The 22,777-nt window shown below is 43.8% G+C and overlaps 1 protein-coding gene across 1 annotated transcript in view; it reads right to left on the bottom strand.

The window, feature by feature from the left end:
- CLASP1 (cytoplasmic linker associated protein 1) overlaps positions 1–22,777 on the bottom strand; it is a 189,013-nt gene that overhangs the window by 163,543 nt on the left and 2,693 nt on the right. The window contains exon 2 of the mRNA XM_074828769.1: positions 11,730–12,204. Within this exon, the coding sequence (XP_074684870.1) occupies positions 11,730–11,924 (195 nt within the window). The 5' untranslated portion in view covers positions 11,925–12,204. The remainder of the gene's footprint in view (positions 1–11,729; positions 12,205–22,777) is intronic.

Here is a 22,777-nt window from a genome sequence, read left to right as displayed (position 1 = left end):
CTGGTGGAGTCTTTCACAAGCAGACTTACTCAGTCCAGCAACATGTAACAACTTTCCAAAGATGTAAACCAACAGAAGGTAAAAGAGGCAGACAGCAGCCTACCAGGAAAGCCACCTATGCAGGCCTGGAAAAAAAGCTCTAGCCAGACAGAAGAAAAACAAATATTCCAATCTGTAAGAGCAGGTACTTCCTAAAACCCGAGTGCAGTTTCAGCTTTCCATACAACATCCAGTCATTGCAAGAGAAATTCTTTTTGGAGGTCAAGCAGTTCAGCCATGCACACAGCAGCGCATCAATGACCCTTCATTTCCTCAGGATACAACACTGCAGTGCTCCTCTGAACGTTTCAGCAGTAAGCAAGATACACAGCTATCTTCTCTGGGGTCTTAATTAAAAAAGCTAGGAGTGTACCCCAGCATCTGCCTAAGGATCATTCTGTCCACAGCACTCTAATTAAATAGAAAAGAACACGCACAGATAAACCAATACTCCTCAATAGTCAGTATAAGTATGTTGGTGCAACAGGACCAACTCCATCAGCTATGAGCAAGCAGGATTACCTCCAAAACTCTGGTACACTTTTTTATTCCAATGTGAAAGCTAGAGTTGTCTATTTATAAAGCTATTACATAAACTGGGTTCTTAACAAGTCTGGCTCCATCAGACAACTTTGGTGATGGGCGTACATCAGTAAAAGCCTGTGACATTCAGCTTTAAGCAGCACTGAACAAGTGGCAGGCATCCCTTTATTTAAGCTCCCAATAGTGAGACATGGAGTCCTCCTAAACTGTTAAAAGCAGACATTTGTTCCACGTCACTGCATAAGCAGTGATGCCTCCATTTGCAGTATGATTTCCAATTAGACCCAACATGACTACGTCACTTGATATTAGTCAAATGGAGAGTCATGACAATACAAGGCAAAAATGCTGTCTTTTAATGGAATATAGTTCTAACACACACAAAGAACTAAGACAATTAGCAGAAAGAGCTGATTTTAACAAAGAATTCAGAGCAAATGCAGATATTACTCAAACTGTCATTTCAAAATACACTGAGTAGAAGCAACTTTAGGTTTTCCATTTGCTATTATCAGGTTCTCAACCACCGCTAACTGGCATGAACACGCCCACCCTGGCAAGGTGGCAACACCACAGTTACCCTCACAATGCTTCCACGTCCCAAAAGAGATCCTGCCAGCCTTCACACTTGTGTGCACGTCCTGCCTCTCCGAGCAGCGCCAGCCACAAGAACGGTATGGCAGGATGGGGCTCTGCTACCTAGTTTTTCATTATTTCCACAAACTTCTCTCCAGAACACTACTTTTGGAGATGAAAAAGCATTACTAAGCATGAAAAATTACTTTCTCACACTTAATGCAGGGCCCAATCCTACACATTCTTTCCTCTGGCTGAACTCCCAGCCACACTATAAAAAAATTAGCTTGCTTTCCATGCTCTGATAACTGGGACTCTTTGCTCTGATTCTTGAATACTCAAATGTTGCTTTGTTTTAGAGCTTGATATTTGGCACAAAAGCAATACCAAATGAGGAACATAGCAGGTTTTGTCTAGTTAAAAAAAGAGATCTGATCTAGGAAGAAAGTAATGAACAATTTGTGGGAGGTAGCGTTTACTTGGAGAAAATCAGAGACTACATGGCTCCACTGTGTTCCACACCTTCCCTCCTGCATTTAATGATATGGCCACAGAGCAGAAAACACATGGGAATCAAATACATGAGGTGGCTTTACACAAACTCACACATAGCACAGTCCAGCCATCAGAAACCTGGAGCTCCGAGTCAAGCAGCAGGACAAATCCAACTGTGCTGAGCCTCAACTACACTGTCACTGGTACCTTCGGTGGCTCATCTGAGAGTCAGCTCGCCCATCTATAAGACAAATCCGAACACCTACAGTGTCATCACTGCCATCCCCAAAGCATTTATATGGGAGTTGATTCACACAGGCACTTCTGACACTGGGACACTTCGCACTTATGTGCTAATAACTTTTGTTAGAAAACAAATAAGAAACAAGTTTTAAGGCACTGACTGTAAACAGTGATAGGGTGGATGGAACTAGATGAGCCCAGGGGCCCTTGCAACTTAAATTACTCTGTGATTCTATGAGCTGATCCTACTACCATATAGGACATCTTACCTTTCAGTCTCAAAATGCAACCGCTGCAAAAGGAGGGCTGCCAGAGCAAGAATCACATAGCTCAAACAAAAAGTATCCCTCCACCAGACTGCCTAGTCTAGTGTGCTGGCTCTCCAAAAACTAACATAGGTGCCCTTAATGTTAAGAACACAGTGGAAGGTTAAAATTTTTTCTAAAAATGTATTTTCATTACTATATATCAGGTATGTTTCAGTCTTATTTTTAAGGAAATTAAATTGTTCATCTATCATTCATATATTCTTCCCTCTACCCTTAAATTCAGAATTTTTTAACCAATTTTAGAAACTTCAACCTAACATGGCAGAGAAAACGGAGATCCAAAAGATATTACGCTCCTACAAATATAGTAAGCAAGCAAAAGAGGTTCCATTAAAAAACAGGCTTCAGTATGAGGAAAACCACAACATTAGACACCAGCAAATCTACATAGAAAAAGCCAAAGGAAATGAGGCTTCCTAAAACTTCCCTGCTTACAAAATGACTTAATTAAAAACTAGACAAAGTCAGAGGCAACTAGACCTCACTGGAGTGGGATTGTCAGTAGGTGATTTTTCATGCTGAAGTTCAAAGGGTGAGACAAGAACAGCTTTCAAGATGACTTCAAGGAATATCCCACAAAGACAACATAGAAGAGTGTGCATACTTTTAGCTAAGAAGCTAACAGGCTGGTGTTGGTGGGGAGACCCTAGGGGCTGATGTCTATTTCTTTCAGCATCAAGAGGACAAGAGAACTCCACTGAGCCATTTAGAAAATAGCAAAAAATCAAGATACCTGTAAACCCACCACTGCAACTAACCTCCAGTTCAGGCAATGATCCTCAGTCAGGAGTCACTATCAGGGAAAACGGGGATTCTCCCCTGTTCACCCTGCTACCTACTAAACACGAGGGGAGCTGGATCACACATGCATATGAGCAACTGTTGATTCTAATTCACAGAATCACCTAGGTTGGAAAAGACCTTGAAGATCATCCAGTCCAACCATTAACCTAACATTGAGGTAAATTCAGAGGTAACAGGGATGTGATCCTCGGGCAGAGCATGAACAGTCCCTGTAAGTCACACTGGGATTTCTGAAGAGCAAAACCCATACACTTTTTAAGATATCTGTGTTTATTCAAAGCGTTAGAGCAGTTTCAGGCAACAGCGTCATACCTGTTCTACGATACAAAGGCCTGAAATGAACTTTAACTACCACTGTGCATAATTCTGTTATTCTATATTGCATATAACTATTCAAAATCATCACAAGATCTGTCCTAAAACCAAATAGATGTCTTGCCCTTATCTATTCCTTTCCAAGAGTTTTCCAGTGTTCTTGCTGCAGGCAACTTTCATCTCACATCCAGCCTAAATTTACTCACAGCCAGTTTATACCCGTTTGTTCTTGTGCTAACCTTGCCCTTTAGATCTAATAGTTCATTCCCCTCCCTGATGTTCACCCCTCCGATGTATTTATAGACAGCAGTTGTATTCCCTCTCAGGCTTCATACTGTAAACTAGACAAGCCAAACTTTTAGCCTCCTCTGGTTAGGCAGGCTCTCCAATCCCCTAAACACCACACGAGCCCTTCCCTGCACCTGTTCCAGCTTGAATTCCTTCCTTGCAGAAGGGCAACTAGAACTGTACAACACATGCCACAGAAGGGCCCAACACAGACCTGTACAATAGCATTAGTACACCCTTATCCCCACAGAAATAAATCCCCATTAATCTGCCTTTTCCACGGATGCATCAGCTGTGACCCTCAGCCTGCAGTCAAGTAATACACCCAAGGTTTCCCAAGAACTAGCAAACTGTGTTAGACCTCTGAATAAACCCTAGTGACAAGCACCGAAGTGCTGCAACTGAAACACTACACCACCGTTAAAGGAATAGCTTTATCCTCTCAATTTAGTAACCACAATGGTTCAGTCTGTTGTGTGTTGACCAGACTCTCAATCCAGATGAGAGCCTGTTTGGCCTTGCCAGTGCCGAGGTGGCCACGCTAACAAGACCCCAAGAGAGAAAACAGCTGTTAAAAAAAAAAAGCCATAAACACCACTCTTGCCCCAATCATGTCTCATCACTAAAATCCTGAGGATGGAATAAAAATTTGGTCAGAAAATGAAATCAGGGGCTCAAATCTCTACAAGACAGAATGATATGCAAGTGAGACATTTACTTCATATCCCATTTTTCTACTCATGTCTCAGCATCCACTACCAGCCACCAAGAGATAGGACACCAAGTTAGACAGACCTTGAGTGTGCCACTATGGAAACAAACTTCTGTCCTATTTATTTCAACATTGGGTCTCTACTCTTCACATTCCCTTGGGATCCTGTAGTTCTCACTATTTACAGTTCATTTTGTAATAGAATCATAGAATGGTTTGGGTTGGAAGGGACCCTAAAGATCATCTAGTTCCAATCCCCCTGCCATGGGCAGGGACACCTTCCACTAGACCAGGTTGCTCAAAGCCCCGTCCAACCTGGGCTTGAACACTGCCAGGGAGGGGGCAGCCACAGCTTCTCTGCTCAACCTCTTCTAGTGCCTCACCACCCTCACCATGAAGAGCTTCTTCCTTGTATCTAATCTAAATCTACCCCCTTTCAGTTTAAAACTGCTACCCTTCATCATATCATTACACTCCCTGATAAAGAGTCCTTCCCCATCTTTCCTGTAGCCCCCTTGAAGTACTGGAAGGGCGCTATAAGGTCTCCCCAGAGCCTTCTCTTCTCCAGACTGAACCACCCCAACTCTCTCAGCCTGTCCTCACAGAGGAGCTGCTCCAGCCCCCTGATCATCTTTGTGGCCTCTTCTGGACCCCCTTGAGCAGGTCCATGTCCTTCTGATGTTGGTGCCCCCAGAGCTGGACACAGCACTGCAGGTGGGGTCTCACGAGAGGGGAGTAGAGGGGGAGAATCCCCTCCCTCGACCTGCTGGCCACACTTCTCTTGGTGCAGCCCAAGTCACGGTCCACTTTCTGGGCAGTGAGTGCACATTGCTGGCTCACAGTCAGTTTTTCATCCACTAACACCCACAAGTCCTTCTCCTCAGGGCTGCTGTCAATCCCCTCATTGCCCAGCCTGTATTTGTGCTTGGGATTGCCTCGACCCATGTGCAGGACCTTGCACTTGGCCTTGTTGAACTTGATGAGAATTGCATGGTCCCACCTCTCCAGCCTGTCCAGGTCCCTCTGGATGCCATCCCTTCCCTCCAGCGTGTCAACCACACCACACAGCTTCGTGGTGTCAGTGAACTTGCTGAGGGTGCCCTCAATCCCACTGTCCATGTCAACAACAAAGATGTTAAACTGTGCCAGTCCCACTACTTGGCCCCTGCGGAACACCACTCGTCACTGGTCTCCACTTGGACATCGAGCCGTTGACCACAACTCCTTGAGTGCGACCGTCCAGCCAATTCCTTATCCACTGAGTGGTCCATCCGTCTAATCCACGTCTCTCCAATTTAGAGACAAGGATGTCATTCAGGACAGTGTCAAATGCTTTGCACAAGTCCAGGTAGATGACATCAGTTGCTCTTCCCTTATCCACCAGTTCTGCAACCCCATTGTAGAAGGCCACCAAATTTGTCGGACACAATCTTGCCCCTAGTGAAGCCATGTTGGCTGTCACCAGTCACCTCCATATTTTCCATGTGCCCTAGTGGAGTTTCCAGGAGGATCTGCTCCACGATCTTGCTGCACGGAGGTGAGACTGAGTGGCACCCAGTTTACCTTGGTAAACAACTGAAAAATACTGTTGTCTGGTACACTCAGGATCACAAACTTTTTGTTTGCTTTATGCAACCAGCAGCACATCCACATTGTTTATAAAACAACTAGAAAATTGATTTCCACTACAGTTCTTTCTACCCCATCCGGAAAAGGACAACCCTTCCTGCTATAACCAGTCATTATTACCTTTTAAGTGTTAAGAAAAAGTCACAGGAAAACTCTAAATCCTGAGTTGCTACAGCAGTTATTTTTTTTTTCCTGTCCTGAATACAAAGCACTGAAGCTAGTATTAAATTTCATCTAGTCCAGCTGCTACAAATCTCCTACTCCGCACTGCACCCTCTATGGCACTCCCCGTACTGCTGATACCAAATAGGTAAGAGCAGCACCATAATCTGATCAAATTACCACACAGAGCATTAAGTGTTGGAAAGGCAGGCCTGGCTACTAGAGCCAGAGAAAAAACCACTGATCAGCTGGACTGGGAATTAACATCAATGCCTACAGGAAACTGGATATCCTGGAGCCAAAACTCTGCTCTTTCGTAAGTTTAAGACATGAAAACCCACGTATTAAGAGCATGCGCCACCACAGAAGCCTGAAAATCAACAACTGGGCATACTCTGCAAATGTAGTTCAAGCCCAATGAGTCCTTAGCCCTTCCTGAGATAACTCTTCTCATGAAAAGAGTCATCAGAAGCAGTTTTTGCCAAGACACCTTTTGCAATATGGCATATGCAAGGAATAGGCTCTACTCACAAGTCCAAATCTCAAGATCACTCTTCCTCCATAGTCCATTTCTCGTATCTTTTGGGCATCAAAACTAATTTAATTCCTTTTTATTAGCAATTACAGCTTCATGGCAAAGGGGTCTTCAGGGATGAAACTGTTAAATGAATGTATATATTACTGATCCTCATGTACCCCCAGCATCCCAAAACTCACCAGCTAACAGCAGCTGCTTGGAAACCCTTTACAAGTCTCTTTTTTCTTCCCCAGATGGTGAAGTCTTTTTTCCCCTGTGCACTAAATACTCACAAAACACACTTACCAAATTATCATATCAACCCATAACCATGCATAATAATTATTTCTTAAATCGGAATTTCTTCCACCGAATTTCAACCAAAATAAACACAGTATAGAGAACAAATGTAAGCTTATAGTGAACAACCATTCATCAGCTTAAGTAACTCTAATGGATGCCACTTCAAACTAAGCCTGCACCATCTGTTCTACCCCTCAATTAGCAAAGCCAAAAAAAATTATTCAATACACAGTTTAAGAAAGCCAGCTAATTTATGTATGTAAGTTTTATTTCTCTTCAGCTCAGCGAAGCATGCTCTTGTAATGCTTGATATTCAGAAACAGATCAGAATGGAAGGCTGCTTTCCCTAACACTGAGTTTTGTCAGGGGAAATAAAATTTCCCTGCAATACTTCACTATATAAAAAAAATTTCTCTGTAACATCTCACCACACATTTTAAAGAGTGTGATGTCTGTAAGTAACAAAATGAAGTAGGAGCTAAACAAGTAAAATCTGAAGTCCTGCATACGTGAACACAAACAAAGCTCAGGACACGGCCGTGCACAGCCCTCACCCTGACAGACCGGGCCTACCAGCACCGCCTTTGCAAGTAGAAGTGTCCTCAGCCCCTGCAGTCTGTTAACTATGTCAGTTCCGAACTCCCCTTTCGTAGGCTCCTGTGAGCTGCTGGGCAGATTCTCACTCAGATCAAGCTGCACTGGAGAAAGGGATCATATCCCATGCAAGGGTGAGATACTCTCCTTGGCAAGCATAGTCTGTGCAGTGAGAGTAGTGCAGCACCAAACTATCACTACTGGCCAAAGTGCAGAAAAAAACCAAGAAGTTTCATTCAGTTCCATACTGCAAACCCCCACCCAGATTCACTTCAAACTGGCCTCTCCTACCACTCTGCAGTATGAGACAACTTTGAGTAGAACCTCTCTTCAATTTGATGGACCCTGACTGGCTTGAATGCTGTCACTACCAGATCTCTAAATCAAGTTCACTCTTGGGTGTTGCTAGTCAAAAACAAACCAGTGTAAACCTCAACAGCAACTGTACAGGCCACACATCACAGGGAAGGGAAAGTTGCAAGAGACCTCATCCCCATTGTTAGATGGGGGCAACAGTACAATACTCACCTGTTGTGGAGAAGCTGGCAGTGACCTTGTCTTGCATAACACCCTCAGTTCACCTCTAGGAACATTAGGCTAGTAGAAAACTACTTTAAGATCCTGGACATATTCCTTTACACTACACCTCAAGATGAAACATCAATGGCACATCATAGTTTGAGTACTGAGAAATGCACATCAGCCATAGATGAGTCAGGAGATCCTGCATACCTAACAGCAGCATTACTAAATACCACCACAAACAGCTCAAAGTGAGATTGTTCACCAAGGAATTACTGATGATTTTAGCTCTCTCCCCTTGCTGTAGGATTGTGAAGCCGAGAGGTCATGCTGAAGCCCCTCACACTGCTGCCTTCTTTTGCTTCACATCTCAAGACAGACAGCTCAGTGCAAGCCTTAGTTCAGGGATTCAAAGCTCTGCAAAATAACTTGGTTTTGCTTAGCCGGGGAAGAAACGGAATCAAACAGAACTACCATTCTGAAACAGCACAGACCAAGAAAACGAAGCACACGAAGAAACAGAACAGAGGCAGGATTCCTCTTTGGTCTGCAGCATCCTACAATACCTTCCTCAGCCCAACCTCACTAGTTTACCCCACAGCTCCTAGTGCCCATGCAAACATGGGCTGTCTGCTCTAAGTAACTGAGCTCCACAGAAGAGTAAGAGCTCTCAAAGAACATTCATCTTCTCAGTCCACACTGGTCTTCTGTCTTCCACCTACCTGTAAGTACTGCTGAGAAAACGCAGGCCAGGCAATGCCTGTTGGGTGCAGTTCAAGCGCACTCCTGTCAAGCATAGGTACACAAATGGCCTTACACTGGAGCTCAGTGCCTTGCTTCATATAACAACCCTCATGTTTCCTTGACTTGAAAAGCACCCTGAACTATCTAAGTGCCTTCTGCACCTAAGGCAACTGCCTCTTACAAAGCAAGGATCAGTGACCAGGTCATAAGGCCATTTGTTAGAAGAGTTTCAGAGTGCTGAGTGCTATCAGAAGTGTGTTAGGTCTCACTGTTTCACACATGATGCTTTTACAGACTTGGACAGCACCAAGGAAAGAGAAGCATCCCTTCCCCCTCCATCACTGCTTTTTTGCTGCATGACTTGAAAGAGAAGATTGCACTGTCTCCAGTCCTGTTGTTGAGGTCAAGGACTTCACAAAATAGTGTCAGGTTAAAATAGAAACAATGTACAGAAAAACACCAAAGTCTAAAAATGTCAATGTTGGTCATGACTTATATAGCTCAGACTTGTATGCCAATGAGGGAGAAATCTTGAGCACTCCCCATAAAGGCATAGTGATTTCATCATCAGTTGAGGCTTCTTTTAATCCAAACTGAACTGAATTGCCTCAGAGATGGCACTTTTCATTGGTTCACTGATGTTTCCTCAGTGATAATATATAAGCACAAGTGCTTAGTTAGCAGAGTCCTAGACAGGTAGGAGCCATAAATCAACTGGATGCTCTCCCAAGATAATGGGTCTGTTATCCAAACCCAGTCTAATTCTGAGAGCATGTTCTTTATCACTGAAGTGTTAGGAAATTTCAGATCATGAAGATGATCTCAATCTTTGTTTTAAGCTGATACTTTTTCAAATTAAGGGAGTGAGGTCAGCAGAGAAACAGACTGCGAATATAATGACTTTTTCAACCGTGACCAAACAACTGCAGTTTAGCTCTCCAGATGGCTCTTCTGGGGCAGTGATGCTTGGCCTTTCGCTCTCAAGGTTGTTACACTAATCCATGAACTGGATCAGATGACACCAGCTATCCTGTTCTCCCTCACACCACAGAGCTGAGCTTCGACCCCCCCATCCCACAAGCAGTCAAGGAAAAAAAAGCAACAATAACACAGATGCAGGCACTAAAACAAAAGGAAGAGATTGGCATATGATGATGCACTAACCCCTGGCTGGATACTGAAGCAGACCTCGGTATATTGCTAACCTCCTGTCAGCTTGCCCCACTCAAAGGTTTCACATCCTCTATTGTACTCATTCACCAAGAAAACACCCTCCAGACATCTAAGACATGTCTCTGTTATGCTTACTAGAACTTATTGAACACATCAAATGCTATCTATAGAACACGAACATTAATGAACAGCCAGCTCAGCAGCATGAGTTCTGGAACAGAGTCACTGCAGAACAGAAGCACCACCAGTTTGTTACTGGAGAACAAATATCACAGTGAACATTGTAAGTGTGTAGGTCAACAGACAAAAGACTGGGAAGAGGGGGTGGAAGGAGCAAGAGAACAAGTTATCCTAAAAGAAATTCTGCAAATTAAGTGTGATGCTGGAATTGCAAAGTACTGCATAGCTCTGTGATCCATCACTTTGTAAAATCCATGCAAACAGCACATTTTGTAGCAATTTCACATTAACTGTGCTTGGGTTACCTTTCCACTGAGAATCATGGAAGTCTGTAGGAGAAAGCCAGTTAGCAAGAAAAGGGGAATAAGAACATGCAATGCTCTCAGAAAATTATATGCATACCGCTTGTTCATGACAGCAAACTAAGATTTTTTCATGTGCTCCAACAGAATGGATCCTCTAGTGAAACTGTATTGGCTTTGGTGGTTTGTTCATTGGTTTTTTGGTTTTTTTTTCTTTTATTCCTACCTGCCAAACAGCTTCTACAACAGCTGCTTGTTGACAAAAATGAAGAGAAAAACATGCAGCTGTGCAGAACACACTGACCAATATACTGCAATCTCACAACTGCCTCAGTCAAAATTTCTGTTAAAAATAGTATAAACTAATCAGCATATGTTGAGCTCCAAAGCACTAGCAACCTATATGGCTAGTTTCTCCTCCACTTCTACAGGAAAGAACTCCAGTACAACTCTCAATTATCTTCAGGCTCAGCTCTGTAGGAACTTTAACTTCTCAGATTTTTCTGGACTTATCAGAAAGGAACAAAGTCTATTACATCCCATACAACAGCTTAAGTACCCTATTAGAATTGTCAGAGTGCCTCATGAAGGGACCAGGACAGGAGTTTTCCAAGCCACAGCTGAAAACCCCTCCCCACTCCCACAGTACATGGGAGTGGTAAGACTTCCTCACCAAGAGCTGCAGGGAGATGAAGCAACATGACAGGGATTAAAAGGCAGTGGAGCTCTGCGTCCTACCAACTCACTGCAACACTCAAATTCAACAGAACATACACACACACTACCTTTCCTAAGTGCAATAGATCAATTGCACTTAAGTTGTTCACATAAACATGAAAAAAAAAGTCTAGCAAGATTTAATGACAGTGAAAAATTCTGCTGTTTAGATATGCTTTCTGCAGTTTTATAAACCTTTTTAATATGGTGGGAAATCATCAATGTTCCTAACTACTGGGATGATCAAAGCATGCCACCAGCTAACAAGGTACACAAAGAAACCAGGATATCACAAAGTATGAACACCAAATGTAAATCTACTTATTAAAACCCCATTTACTGCATTCTTACTTCCTTGAGTCCTCAATATTGTATTGGCTATCAACTACCAAGAAATGGGACAAGAATGGTTGATTCAGCATAATTACCAGCTTACAGAACAGTGTATCAGAAAGTCTACAATACAAAACTTTCACTTAGATCAAGTAGCACTTGACATTGCAACTTCTGACTGTAGTCATATTCCGTCTAACAGGTCTTACCTTATAATTGCTGGAATTTACCCAAGAAGTGGCCAGTCCATCAACCATTTTATCCAGCATAGTCTGATCATGTTCAAGATCAGCTGACTTCTGTTTATCTGAGAAGTAATCTATCAGTTCCTGGCCAACCTGAAGTCTCTTTCCAACATCTTTCTGCAGCACCTGTGCTAAGCAGTACTCCATAGTGGGCTCCATAGTGTCTTAGAAATACAGCACCAGCAAGAAAGCTAGAGGGCAGTAGGTCCAAAAAATCCCTCTATAAACGTATGCAGGAGGTCGCCTCTTTGTTCGATGAAGGTTACTGAGGGTCTGAGTTTCAAAGATGCAATTCTGAGAATGGCAACAATGCACCATGTGTGTGTGAACAGCAGCTGGCAGGATATTAAAAGTCCAATTTAAATAACTAGTAATAGACGAAGCAATGAGCAGTGCTGTACTGTTGAGTCTGCAATAATTCCCAATTCAGCAGTCCATTCTGAAAGAAATTAAAAAGAACAGTATTATAGGTTAAATTAAGACTGGAGCAAAAAAAAGATCGAAAGCATGTCACAAAATAGGTTATTCATATACAGCTGCGAAGCTGTGATAAGCTGGATACAAGCTGCATTGTTCTATTTTAAGGAATCAGACAAGGTAGGTCAGGACAAAAACCTTTGCTTATTCTTTACAACAGCAGTTATCCATCAGTTCCCTCAAAGTTTTAGTAACAGACAGTAAATCTGGGGCTTAAGTAACAGCTGATTAGTAATCAGTATTATTCAGCTACCACCATCACCATCCACCCACAACCGTGGAGACAAAATCCTTAAGGAGGTCACCAGGAAAACACATCTGCTTTAAGAAGTGAAAGCAGGAAGAAGTCTGGATCCTGTTTTGACTGTTGGCCTTCAGCAATCAATGCCATCAGCTGGCTGGAAAGATACAGCACTAACACCGGGCTCCAGGAATTTGAGATAAGCAGTTTTTAAAAACTAGGTGCTCAGGCTGTCTCCAGGCTAAATTCTGTTACACCCCATCTACACATGTCCAGGAAGCAGCACTGGCACAGTCTAAAAGCAGTTCAATCAACAGTGCCCATGGTGTCCCAAGAACCAAGGCCATACACAAGAAAGGGCAGGCCAAACTTTGCTGCCACTCAGAGGCACAGCATCACCTCTGAAGTAAGATTTTGGCTTATGTGTGAAAAAAAAATGGCTGAGGAACATAATATGGGGTTTGGTTATGTTCCTCAGCCCTAGAAACTCTCCTGTCCAAGAACTTTATGAGGGATCCAGCTGCATCTTTTCTATTTTTTGTCCCTCCATCTGCAGCCAAATGAATCCCTCCAGGCAGCCAGGGAACAGACCCCAGGCCTGTCCTCCACCCTCCCACAGTCCAGGGCTCCTGGCATCAACATACTGCTTCCTGAAACACTCCCTCATCACAGGTTAACTCTTTTAGGAGGGGGTGATAAAAATCCAGTGTCTTTTTGTTTCCTGTCTAATAATACCCAAAGCTAGAAATCTGCCCTACTTTATCCACAAGCATGAGGAAAGCAGGTCAAGCTCAGAGCAAGGGAAGACGTGGTGGAGCAGACACCTGGTTCAATAAACAACTGGAAGGAAGCTGGAGGCACAAGTTCACTAATTGGAAGCACTGGGGCAGCAAATCTAAATACCTTCTGTTTGAGCAAATAAGGCCTTCACAAAAGTCTTAATAAAACAAAGTGGATCTGACAACAGATGAGATGCACACAAGAACCCCAGCCTGGAAGCAAAAGCACACCTCTCACAGCAGACACTTTGAGTTCATTATCTCACCTCCATCCTCCCTGGCCAGACTTACAAACTGCTACATCTTACCAACACCAAGCACAGCATCTACATGCAGCATAGAGGCTTGTGGTCTTAAGCTTCCCTAACCTTACAAGTGTTGCCAGACATTTCCCAGCTGCCCACACTGGCGGCGTGTCTTATTCATCAGACAGGAGGAGTCACCAGAAAGCAGGTCCCTCCATTCCAGGCAGCCAGTTCAAATCCCCGCTGGGTGACAGCAATCAAAACTAGTTCCGTACATCCAGGGACTCACCTCAGCCAACTGCCTGGCAAACCCTACCACGAGCCAGAACAGATTGTCTGTGCCTGTAGACTAAACTCCCTCCCCACCAGCAAAACCTTACCCCCCAGAGAAGCAAGGATGCCATCCAGAGGGATCTCCACAGGCTTGAGAGGTGGGACCATGCAATTCTCATGAAAGTCAGCAAGGCCAAGTGCAAGGTCCTGCACATGGGTTGAGGCAATCCCAAGCACAAATACAGGCTGGGCAATGAGAGGATTGAGAGCAGCCCTGAGGAGAAGGACTAGGTGGTATTAGTGATGAGCCCCAGAAAGTCAACTGTATCCTGAGCTGCACCAAGAGAAGTGTGGCCAGCAGGTCGAGGGAGGGGATTCTCCCCCTCTACTCCCCTCTCATGAGACCCCACCTGCAGTGCTGTGTCCAGCTCTGGGGGCACCAACATCAGAAGGACATGGACCTGCTCGACCAGGTCCAGAGGAGGTCACAAAGATGATCAGGGGGCTGGAGCAACTCCCCTGTGAGGACAGGCTGAGTGAGTTGGGGGTGTTCAGCCTGGAGAAGAGAAGGCTCTGGGGAGACCTTATAGCGCCCTTCCAGTACTTAAAGGGGGCTACAGGAAAGATGGGGAAGGACTCTTTATCAGGGAGTGTAATGATATGACGACGGGTGACAGTTTTAAACTGAAAGAGGACAGACTTAGACTAGATTTAAGGAATCAATTCTTTACTATGAGGGTGGTGAGGCACTAGAAGAGGTTGAGCAGAGAAGCTGTGGCTGCCCCCTCCCTGGAAGTGTTCAAGGCCAGGTTGGACGGGGCTTTGAGCAATGTGGTCTAGTGAAAGGTGTCCTTGCCCATGGCAGGGGGGATGGAACTAGATGATCTTTAAGGTCCTTTCCAACCCAAACCATTCTGTGATTATATGCTCACCTGCAACTGCACACATAGCACTTCAGGCTTTAAGTTAGTGCTGTGACAGCTTACTGCTTGTGACCACTACCCCAACCTGAACTGTCTAAAGAACATAACAAACTCCCAATATTTTGCTTCAAGAAAGTGATTTGACTTCAAATTCTAAAATCCTCAACACCACCCCAATCAATACTCTTAGAGCCTTTTTTCTTTCTAAAAGAGGGACACTGCTTCCAAAGTAGAGGAAAACCATGCTTTTTCTTACTGCTGAAACTACAGTTTCTCACTTGTATCAGTTTAGCATTGACTCTGAAAGCAGTGCTCTGAGCTTTCTCACCTTCAAAACCAAAATGGTTCACAAAATGGCTCCGACTACCCATGGCAGCACGGGCAAAAAATCAGGGCCACTTCAAGCCACTGTAAAAGTGCAGCAGAAGTTTTCCCCTGAGTTTCCCCATCTGAATCTTTGAATATTGGACCCTGCCCTGCCCTCTAGCATGGGCTGGTCTTGCTCCTTGCTACAGGTGCCCCAGTTAGGCGAGACAGTGTTACACGCTGGAGTCTCTAAGCATCTAACAGAAGGGTTTTCACATAGTAGGGCAGCGTTTCACTGGATACCTCACTAGCAGAGAGCTGCCAGAGAAGGGGCAGAAGTGGTATTTAGCAGCTACCATGGTGTAGCTAAAATCTTCAAAGTTAGCTGTGTGGTTTGTTTCTGGACTCCAGAAGTTGCACACATGTTCAAAGGGGGATTCTCCTGTTAAACTGGATAGAACACGGTGAAGAAAGTCCCGAAATTGCTTTTAAAATGGAAATGTGGAACTTGCTTAAACTTGAAAATTCAGATTACAGAAGGGTGTGAATGTCTGTTAATTACCACAGAATAGCCATTTTTTATTAACTTCGCAGATAGACAAGTCCCAACACATCCAAGAAACCATTAGCTGCCCATACTGCCATAAGAAAGGAACATTCAAAGTTTCAAGTCTTTCTTCTGTGTGGTTTTCATTTAAGAGTTTGTAAGTCTCTACCTACAACCACAGAAACAATCCTTTAAGCAAACTAATATAAACAAATTTCCCTCCCTGTTCCTCATTTTTTAAACATGTGAAGGAAGGCATAGGATAAAAATTATGGTGCACTGTAGAAGAACAAATTTGTCAATCTTGAGGATAGTAGTCTAAAGAAGACTAACTATACATTATGGCACCACCACCAAACAGGGGAGAAAGGCCAGAAATACCTTTGAATCCTGAGGAAAACAGTAATAGTAAGCCAAGAAAGAAGGCTCAAGCTAGCTTGCATCTACAAGCCAACAGGTGTTTAAGTTGCACTTTTTTTAACTAAAAAAAAAAAAAAAAAAAGCTTTTCCACACATGTTAGGAAGTCTGTTGAGTCCCCTTCTTCCTTACAGGAGGAAGTGGAAAAAACACCACCTGAGAAAACCCGAGACCCAAGCTGACAAAAAAATGAACCTCCCAGGCAATGACATATATGGCTGCTATATCCCATCAAGTTTGAAATCAGCTGGGCAGATGTTCCCCACATAATAAACTTTGGAAAACATGAAGCCACAGTCTCAGCCCCAGTGGTCCACTCTGTTCCTGCAGAATTCAAATGCCATAGTTTTCGGGTAGCCAGTGTTACAAGATACAAACAATTTAGGACTAGGATTTTGAGTACAACCTCTTCCCACAGAAGCACAGTCTTGCAGAAATCAAAACTAACACTCAGTGGCACTAGTCCTGTATTGGATCTCATCCAAGTTTTGAGAAGGGTTTTAAATATAGGCTCCAAAACAAGGGTTTTCTCCAATCCTCCTACTAGGCTTGTGGTTTGTCCTTTGGGAGACAGACTAGGCTACGTCCAACATAATGTCAACATGAAAATAAGATAATCCAAGAGAAAAAAAACTATTCTCACCACCACCACAACTCTGCCACTGCAAAAATAAAGTTCCCTCTTTCACTAATAAGCCATCAAAACTATGTGCTTAGTCAAAGCCTCTGACAGTAACACCTAAATTTTCCATCAAGAGCTATCCAGCAGAAAGCCACTAGTGAGGTTTAAGTTTAATGCTAGCCTCAAGCTAAAAATGATGAATTTAAAGGAGAAAGCTGACAAAGACTGAACAGCCCAAAGTTACTCCCACCATAACACCATAAAAGCTGGTACGATTCACAGCAAATCAACTGGCTCTGCAGGTAGATTAAGTCAATCCAAATAGCAATAAGGAAATACTTGTTACCTAAGATGCTGTGGCAGCATTAAACTGAGTACATAAGCCACTGAACTTTTTTCAGTGCTTAGGAGAATCCCACTGATGCCAGACTAAGTGAAACAGAATTATTTGCAATTCTCAAATACGTCTTTATCTTAGGATAACTTTACAGGAAATTTTAAATCTTCCTCTTCTCGCAATGAGGAAGGAAACCTGAAGCCTGTAAAGAATGCAATACTACTCTCCTGGGGGCTTGTCTACACTTGGAAGCTCTTCTAACATAGCTATTTGACTTTAAAAATTATGCCCCACTCTCAGCTGCTCTAGTCATCAGGTTGAGTTACCATCTTTGTCATGTTTCACCGTCACCTTCATTTGCCAACCAACCAGTGCAGTTCACAACCTCCACGGTCAACTACTCTAACACAGCTAACGCAAGACACAAGCTTCCAGAGAGGCAAAATATTGCTGCCAGCCACTCACGATCACTGTAGGCAAGAACCAGTGTCACTCAATAACCAGGCCTCCCTAGTTACTTTCCTGAAGGTATGTATGTACCTACTTCCAGACAGTAAGCTTAACTTGTAAACAACTTGTAAACATGACACTTCTTTGGTGGTTTTGTTGTTGGGTATTTTTTTTTAAATGTGGTTAGCTGTAGCCCAGCAGTTGTAGAAATAACACAGCAACACAGTTGTACCAACAAGCCTCCTTCTTCACAGGTTTCAGGACCTAACTGCATACAAACTTCAGTTTAAGATTAGTTCAAGGTATATTAGACAGACATTTCCTTGAACCTTGACTTTCCACAACAAAGAACTCCTTCAGATCTCCACCCTAGCCAAATGCAGCAGTTTTTCAAGTATAAAAGCTCCAATGCATCAAACCTGCAGTAGTTCACCGCTACTGGAAGGTGGGCATTGTAAATAACTACTGGGTTTGCCAGCCAAGCCCTCCTGGGCAAGAGGTTCAGAGGAATTAGAACAGCACCTAGAAATCACATACTGTGAAGACTAAATGAAGATCTCATCAGCAAGGCAGGGTCAAAGTGCAATCCTGAGTGGAAGGGTGGAAACTCTCCTCCCTCTGTCCACCGGTTCTCCTCTATTTTTGCTTCAACCAGTACAGCTATCCCCTGCCCAGAGGGGATTTGGTATCAGGCCTTCACAAAGTATGACACTCATAAGCACTCAATCAAACTTACTCCTCCCTGGACGTACAAGTAGCAGTGGGCAAAGCAGCTGTACTGACAGTCTCTAAGCTCAAAGCATTCTTGGTTGTTCAAACCCTCCGAGAGAATGAGGTGGCAAGTAAAATATCAAGTGTCCTACTTGAAGAAGCAAGAAACCTTTTTCTGGAGCCAAAGGCAGTTTGCAAGAGACACCCACCCAGAAACTGACAGATGGGCTCTTCCTTTTGTTCACCTGTCTCCATAAGTAGGCAATAATGTTTCTTTAGTGCCCGGCACTATTGCGCAATCACTGTGACTGTTTTAAATCGGTAATTAGCATTGCCTTGTAGTCGAGCCTCCCCCTAATCCAAAAATGGTATCTTAGATTTTCAGCCTGACAACTCATGCTTTTCTAATGAGCTGACAGGACAGTCCCGTGACTATCTCAATGTACTAATGGCTCCTTCCACACCCCCTATACAGTAACAGGAACTGTCTTCACACAGAAGCCACCACACCTCTAATACTCGGCAGCACAGCCTTGCAGATAAGCAAAGTACTGCCCACGTGGATGCAGCTTCCTTGCTGGAAGTGTTACTAGGTCTTCAACAGAGGGTTTCTTCCTCCTCCCGCAGCACCGGCCACACCAAGGAAGCATTTGTAGAACTCCCTACTGTTCCAGGCAGTTCACCCTCAGAGCAACCATGGCTGGCTGAAGGCTTGCTAGGCCTCTGCTAATTATCATCCGTTCTTCAAACTTGCTTGGAGTCTGTTAAGGGGTTCGTGTTTAAAGTACAAACAGTAACCAATCTACACCAGCACACAACTTCACTGCCATGAGGAAAACTGAGGCAGATTTCTAGAATGAAGATGGCTGAAAGATTCCCAGGGCTTAAGCTAACTAAGGCCTTTTAGGCCCCACACAATCCTTCTAGGACAGATGCTAGCTGTGAAAGTTGCATTACCCTGCCCTGGGTAAGATGAGAGATAAGCTTCAGATAACAGGAATTCTTACACCTCCACTAAAGGTTTGCACTGCTGACTTGGTAACTGAACACCTCATACAGAACTACCGATTTCAGAACGGCATCAATCTTGAAAAAATCTTCACAGCAATGAAGCTGCAGCAAATCAAGATGACTTACAGGTCACCTCAATGTGACCCCAACACCCTACACTAATGGAACCACTCTGCAGAGTGGGAGTAACCCTTGAAGAGTAGGGTAGAAAATTAGATGAGCTTTAACATCCTTTGTTTTCCTAATACAATCCCTCTCTGAAATCAGTTTGGTTTTAACTTTGAGACCAAGGACAAGTCTAGAATGAGCTTTCAAGGTCTCCTTCCTTTTTAACAGTTTGAGCACAGAGATGCAGATCAAAATCTTATAATGTTAGGAGCTGCTCTGTATGACTCCCTTCTGCAGGCATCTCAGTTCATGGTTCCAAGGTATCACACTACAAGTAATTTATTAGGGGCCTACTGGACCACAGGGGGGAGAAAAAAACCCCTATCCTCATGACACTTTACTCCATGAATAGTACCTAAGTTGTGGGTTTGTGTGTACAAAAATATCCTCTCTCCCTCATTCTAGAGATCTAACCTTACCTTAGGGCCGGCAGACTCCAGATCTAACACCTGTGGGGCCCTGGCCAACAAACCATACACTGCTGACTCTCTATGACTTCCAGCTCTGCTCTGCAAGGTGTCAGCCAAGGGTGCACAAGGTCCCCTGAGGGGCTGTGGTGATACATCCCAGAAGAATGGAGGTGGCGTCCAGCCCCCTTCCTACTGCAGCTATGAGTTCAGGACAAAACTTTCCAGAGTCACATCCTAACCCTCTCCTCCACAATCCAGCAGCAATACTGGATCATCTGGAAGAACATGGAAAGAAAAGGAAGAGACTCTCACCTGTAGCCTCATGTGGGTAAAACCCTTAGCAAGGTTTGGAAGTAGAACACTACTGAGAATTAGCACAGGGTGGCCCAACACTTGCCAGATTGCTAGCAGGACGAGTGGCTTCACAGCGCACATCTGAATCTTGTAATCTCTATTTGTATTGCCACAGATGAAGCCCCTTAGATTAAGATCACTAATTTAGCCCATCCTGAAGATGCAAAGCATCTCTTAATGTACATCAGTTAAAGAAAAACATGGGAGAATACCAAGAATCTCCTGTTTTACAGGCAGGAATAGGGTAGAAATTCAGTTCCTTTCCCAGAGCTGCTGCAATACAAGTCTCCAGTGGCAATGGGAACTGAGGACGAGATAACACCTTGGGGAAAAGGAAAAAAACCCATACCACCCCATGCTGGTGCAAGATCAGGATAATCTAGTCTTAAAGAGATTGGTCAGTTTAATATAAATTCCATACTAAACAAATCCTCCAGGACCTTGTTATCACTACTGATGTATAACAGGCTAGTGACACTGAAGAAGTAGCTAAGTTTTTGTGTACAAGTCCAAACCAGAACTGCCCTGGAAGGAAGTACTTGAGATACAAGTGCTAGCAGTAAAATAACAGATTGTAATGGAAAATGAATACACAAGATCATCACATAGGTAGAGCCCTCAAGGGACTCTGAGTGTCCAACTAAGCGCCTTTCAGTAAGACTTCTTCCCTCTGCGCCCTACATCATTTTCTCCAAACATACATGTGTATTTTAGACAATCTTAAAATGTGTATGATGTGGGAATGAAGAAGAAAAAAACCCCACTCCATGCAGTCTACACCTCAAATAAATTCACCCATAGAAGAGCCTCAGGTAGATAAGCAGATACTACAGCCACAGACAAAAGCACCTCCAATTCTAAGACAATGACTTACATGCATACTTGTGACAAGAAGTCATGCCAAGAAGCTGCTGATATGAAAACCAATCAGACACCCAAAACTGAACAGGAACTCAGTAGAGCCTGTAACAGACTGGCCATAGGATGCAACAGCAGCAGTTTGTAAGTTAACAGTTTTGGAAAAAGTTTATTTTCTTGGTCTCCCCTCAGGCTTCCCAGCTAATGTCTATCTCTTCTCCCATGACTCTAAACACAAACTTGTCTGCATGACAAAATTTGCCTACTCCCGTTCTTCCAGGGCTGCCAGCCCTCATGGAAACTGTTGGCCAAGGACAGAAGAACTCTCAGCAGCAGCTGGATTTTAACTGCCGACAGGGGCCCGCAGAAACCAGCACTTAAGACCAGTTCAGCTCCAGGGAGGGGAAGGAGGGTTACCCTCTACACTCACAGCTTCTAACTCAGCCTGACATTTGCAACTGCACGTAAATGGATGGCCAAAGAAATCCCCCAACACAGACAGCAATGGATTGCCGAAAGCCACCGCTACACTTAAGATTTATAAAACAGTGGGTGAGGGTGCACAGAACAATGAGGAGCAGAAAGGGTTTTGTTTGACAATACCATGAATTGGGCTGAACTCTAGTGGCAGTTAAGAGACTGCTGGGCTAAGAAACCACCTGCAACATAACAGCCAGAGAAACATACATACCTCGATTTCTCCCTTCTGCTCAGCATTACTTTGAAACACATTTTGATCAGATCTTTGCCTCAGCAACTCATTGTTGGTTCAAACTGGCTTTTCAAAATATCTTGGAATCTAAAGCATCTACAAAAGCAAGTGTAAAGAAAGGGTCCCAGCTTAAACTTGAAACACAGAAAACGCTGCATCAGGGCCTGGTCTGTTTAGCCTACTATTTTGCTGGTGGCAGAAACAAAGATTTTTTTTTTTTTTTAATCTGCCCACTCACTTTCAATAAACTAATGATGATGACACTTCTCTAACAATTAATTTTGTTGCTCCTACTTGGCATACTGTTTCTAGATGCAGAATGGACATCTCTCTCTCTCCTTGCAGAGCCAAACATGCAGAGATTTGATTAAGTGACAGAACAGGAAACCAGATGAACTCAAACACTAACCATGAATCGAGATCAAACCTCTTGGAGAGCGTCTGCAGCCTCCCGGACCACCAAACCCATCTGTTGCCCTCCTATACCTTCAACAATTACAATCCCATCCAGGTCGTTTGGGTTTCGGTTTTGTTTCGGATTCTTCTGTGCAACCATGCTAGTGCTGCCAAAGAGAGGAGAAAGTGATCTCTCGTGTTTATGACAGAGCACAGAATGCCAAGGAACTTGTGTGCATTTAGCTCTTCAGTATCCCACTCCGCAAAGCTCTCAACTAGCTCATATCAGGCCTTCAGACAGCTTTGAGGACTAATAACAGGTTGGTCCAATGGACGATGTTCAAAACACCAAGTGAGCTCTAAAGAAACACGCAGACTTTTAGCACTCGATGAAAATGAAGAAACTGAGCAAAGAGCAACATTAAGTGTACACCATTAAACAGCAGGGTAAAGCTAAGGCACAAGACTGACACAAACAACCCTTCATCAAGGAAAGAAGCAAACCCCTTTCCTCACAGTCAGGCTGGTTACAATTTACTAAAGTCACAGTCTGAAGACATTAATAGACAAAAACAGTCTATTTTATTCACTTGGCTGAGACACCTTTATATACTAGCTGGCTTTTTTTAAACTGCACTAGGCAAGGGCTGCCTGAGGGTGCACTGGCCCTGTCAGAATCCAGGAGGAAGCTTCAATTACAGCTGCCAGCCGAGGAGGTGTTAACAGCAGCAAGTCCTATCCAGAGGCACCCCAACAAGATTTTCAGTCCTAGGT

The sequence above is a fragment of the Strix aluco genome, chromosome 6 (genome assembly GCF_031877795.1).
Source record: "Strix aluco isolate bStrAlu1 chromosome 6, bStrAlu1.hap1, whole genome shotgun sequence".
Lineage (NCBI taxonomy): Eukaryota > Metazoa > Chordata > Aves > Strigiformes > Strigidae > Strix > Strix aluco.
The sequence above is the reverse complement of the archived record's forward strand: the minus strand, read 5'-3'. Positions and strand labels throughout refer to the sequence as shown.